General features: G+C 36.9%; 1 protein-coding gene across 1 annotated transcript; it reads left to right on the top strand.

Annotated features, from left to right (window-relative positions):
- Window positions 1-1,185: 1,185 nt before the first annotated feature.
- Window positions 1,186-4,451, top strand: LOC118756919 (sentrin-specific protease 6-like). Its single transcript, XM_036491653.1, is given in 8 exon segments — window positions 1,186-1,369; window positions 1,595-1,707; window positions 1,770-1,989; window positions 2,086-2,278; window positions 2,336-2,672; window positions 2,674-2,827; window positions 2,924-3,684; window positions 3,743-4,451. Coding segments are annotated over 8 exon segments (2,097 nt in total). The 5' UTR covers window positions 1,186-1,356; the 3' UTR covers window positions 4,049-4,451.
- Window positions 4,452-4,459: the final 8 nt, after the last annotated feature.

Here is a 4,459-nt window from a genome sequence, read left to right as displayed (position 1 = left end):
CGTTCTGGTCACTTCTCTTCTAAGGATCTTATAGTTGTTGTTGTTGTTGTAGCGGCTACAACAACCCCGCCCAGATCGGTTGGTATCTCAGTCGTTGTCGTCAAGTTCCACTAACGGCAACCCTAGGAAGCGTGCAGCTTCTGTGGGTTCTGTCCACAGGGACAGGGCCGTTAATGTTGTCGGGTTTTACGGGCATGCGAAGAGATGGTTCGAGTCATGTGGGGTCTCTCCGCATGCCGGACATTCGTTCGGCACATCCTCATTCAGCCTACTCAAGTAGGAGTTTAACCTGCTGCAGTAGCCGGAGCGAAGTTGAGCAAGTGTAGTGCGTGTCTCCCGAGGCAGATGAAGCTCTGTCTCGTCAATATTACTCCTTTTGTATTATGAGCGTGTGTGAATCGGTAACAAAGTTCGCGGCGAGTAAATTTTTGACAACTAGGAGGTGAATAAAATTTCTGTAGCTTATGAGGCTAGTGAAATTTTTGACAAATGAATAGAAAATTTTGACAATCGCAAAGATTGTTGATGTGTGAAATTTTTCGTTAAATAAAAGCTTAAATTGATGAATTACGATCAGCGATGGTAGATGTTTTCTTAAAATATTAATTTCACTTCAATTTGTAATATTTTATGCCGCATTAATCTGCAGTTATCAAAAATTTAATGCTGTCAGAAAAGATTTAATTTCACACAGCAAATTGGCAAAACTCTCTCACCATAGTAAAAATATTATTCAACAGCTTTCCCCATAGAACTTTGTTACCGATTCACACACGCCCTATGTAGTTAAGCAAAATCGTATTACAATAATTCACTTCACAGTACACAGTCCGACAGTAATTTTGCCACTTGATTCACTTGGCGTTTTATTTTCTTTCAAGAGTATTTAAGGATATTTTGATGATTATTTACTTTTTGTTGGTAATTTTCCTCTTCATATAGCTTTAGTTTTTCACTTGATAATTAAAAATTCGTTTCTCTATCACTTTTTACGTATCTGCGCGTCAGTTAGATATGAGTTCGAGAACTATGAATTTCTCCAAGGTAGGAGAAATATTTTTTTGGTGTTTATTGGGATGGATTTGTATTTGGTGCATGTCGCAGAATGGCTAAAAAATAACCAAAGCATTAACAATTTTGTATGTGGCAATACCTTTCTCATGTTCGAATTTAATTGCCATCAGGTGTCGCTGTTGGCAAACGTCGTCGCCATCATGCCATGAAGAAAAAAGCAAAGCAAAGTTACAAAATTTAATGAAGTTGAAAAATCTGATTAAATTTTTGCTGGTTTTGCTACGTAAACATCGAGAAAACATTTCTTAATGATTTTTACGCGAAACACTAATCAATAGAGCAATGGAATTGGAAGGTAGACATTTAAAAAAGTATAAAGTGGCCGAAATGTAAGCCGCTGCTGTCTAAACGTCAGAAGATGTGTGGAAATAAAAAAAACGTGTATATGTAGTTAATAGGGCTGCTGAAAAAATTGATTAAAAAAATGTGTTGTAGGATATAAAGTTAAAATTGTTGGGGGTGTACTAAAATAAGTTAAAAAGATGTTTTGTATTTATTGTTTTTTATTTCCCGTTTTCAGATTTTCAGAGGGACGATGTGACTGATCTATCAAATTGCTCGGACAAATTAAGTACGACATTGCAGTGCAAAGTTGTGCGAATTGGTACATATCGTTTTGAACCAAAGGATCCGGTAAGTTCGTGCATCATGTATGGAGAAAAGAATGACTAAAATAGTTATCAATACATTTGTAGGTCACATTTACTTCCAAAGGTGTTTGCCTTGTAGCACCGTTAGTAACTAATCAAAATGAGAGTTTCCCATTGCATATACATAAACGTGAAGTTGTGAAAATTATTGCTCATTTCTCAAAAGCGTCTGAGTCCATGTTGTGCTTCTACACATTACGCAATTGTGCACAATATATAAAGAACAGTTTACAAATGAAAGACAATGGAGCACCCCTCGATGGCTGTATGTATTTTAACTACATGTTTTATAAAATTAGTTTTATTTATAAAATTAATTTTATTTATAAAATTTTTCACATGTATATCAATTTTAAATTAGGTGCATACTTCTCACCTAATGGTCCATACCAAGTCCGGAAAATAATATTGCAATTTAGCGCCTGTTCCGATCAATCACGCAACGTCATCAAATCAATTTGGGACTTCTTTGATGAAATTTCCGATGTGGATGCACATGACTTGCTACAACGTGCAGAAGCAGCTGACCGGCATATCGCCAACAAAACGGCCGAGTAAGATTGTGGTTAAGATTTCGTCTTTCATGCAGCTAATAAATTTCGATGTTACAGATCAACCACATCTGCATCCGTCACCACCACTCAACTGAATCCCAACGAAATACGCCAGCTACTGATTTATCCGCCGGGTAAAGGTGGTATTTCAATTAATACGGAAGACTACCTTTGCTTGGCCACTGATCAGTATCTAAACGATATCATAATCGATTTTTATCTTAAATGGGTACACAACAATGTCATCCCACAGACACAGCGTGATCGCGCTTTCATTTTCAGCACTTTCTTTTACAAGCGCTTAACAACACTAACAAGACATAATCACAACGTAGACAAAGATGTCAAACAGACTGCAGCTCAAAAGCGGCATGCCCGTGTTCAAAATTGGACAAAAAAATGTGAATCTATTTGAGAAGGATTTTATCATAATTCCAATCAATGAGCAATCACATTGGTTCCTAGCGATAATTTGTTTTCCTACGTTGAAAGGTCCTGTAACGTATGATACGAATATACCAGTGGAGCCGCAACTTTTGAAGAAGCAAAGTATGTAAATATAAAAAATAATATAATATTAATATATTAATATATATATAAAATGTAATATTCATATTGTTTTTATTATAACCATTTCATTTATAGAAGGGAAAAAGGTATCGCTGCAAATTGGTAATACGACTATAACACCACTCTCAAAACGTGATAGCGGAAATATTCTGGCGGAAGTGTGTGGAGTTGGTGATGATGACAGCGAGCGTGATGAAGCGGAGGGCGACGAAAGTGATTTAGCATCAGAAGAAAGTGATTTCGATAGCGGAACCAGTGCATCTGCAGTATCATCCACAGCGAATGCATCAGCGGTAGCAACTAATAACAATTCCAATAATAGCAATACTGGCGGCGTTAAATCACAAGCAATTAAGCAGCCGTTGATATTAATTTTTGATTCGTTGGCTGGTGCGTCACGTAGTCGAGTTGTTGCTACGTTACGAGATTACTTGACGTGTGAATATCGAGCTAAAATGCCTGATGTGACACCCCATATATTCAACAAGGATAATATGCCGGGTCATGGCGTTAAAGTGCCACAGCAAAATAATTTCACGGACTGCGGTCTTTATCTTTTGCAATACGTGGAACAATTCTTCAAAGATCCAATCAGAGATTATAGAGTGCCGATTAAACAGTTAAGTAATTGGTTTGATACAATAACGGTAACTCGCAAACGCGAAGACATTTCCCAACTATTGCAACAGTTAATGAACGAACGTAATGGACCAAATCATCAAGTGATTTTACCGGAAATTCCTTTGCCCACATTGAATGGGGTACTCCTTGAGCCTCCCGAAGGTTATAATATAGAATTTGAAGAAGAGGAAACTGGCGAAGATGTAGCTGATGAGGTATACAAATTGTATTAAATGAAAAATTAAGTAAATTTTTAAAGATGTTTTATTTCAGGACGATGAGAATACAGCAAGCACTAGTGCAGATGGTGCAGCTAACGATGCGGATGGCACCGCCAGTAGTGCCCACACTGATGAACTGGTTAGCGTAAAAGTGCCAACAACAAAGGCATTGACAACCACGGCCGTTGTGCCTACACAGGGTCGAAAAATCGTCGTAAAACGGCGAATGCAACTAGTTAGCGCCACAGCAGGTAGTAACAATAGTGAAACGTTAACGACAACAACATCTGCAGCGGCGGGAATAGCAGGTCCAAGTATACGTGGTGGGAACCAAGCTAAGTATCGCAAGTTTGAATAGACTACCTACTTTAGAACACTCGCCGATGAAACTCTTAAGCTCTTATATAAGTGTTTTATAATGACTGCGGGCTTTTGAAGTACTATGTGCTATGAAGTGTTAAAAACTTCGATTCACGCCTACTGATTACTATAGATTTAATTTGAAGAATGATTATATACATAAATCACAAATTTCTGTTATTATCGTTCGTGCGTGTGCTTTATAAGATAGTTTTGTATATCTTAGGCTACTAATTTCTTACAAGTAATTTTTGTGTATAAAAGGAAAGGATAAAAAGCGAATCAAAGAATAAATACTGGCACGATTTATTTTTATTTACATATATATTAAGTGAAGAACAGAATTTAAAATAGGAGGGATGAAATTCTTTTGTATCATTTAAAATTATATGAAACTTCTACAACTGTT

Source organism: Rhagoletis pomonella, unplaced genomic scaffold (genome assembly GCF_013731165.1).
Source record: "Rhagoletis pomonella isolate Grant_MI unplaced genomic scaffold, Rhpom_1.0 Rhpom_scaffold_12932, whole genome shotgun sequence".
Classification (NCBI taxonomy): Eukaryota; Metazoa; Arthropoda; class Insecta; order Diptera; family Tephritidae; genus Rhagoletis; species Rhagoletis pomonella.
Note: the sequence above shows the minus strand (reverse complement) of the source record. Positions and strands in the feature narration are given on the sequence as shown.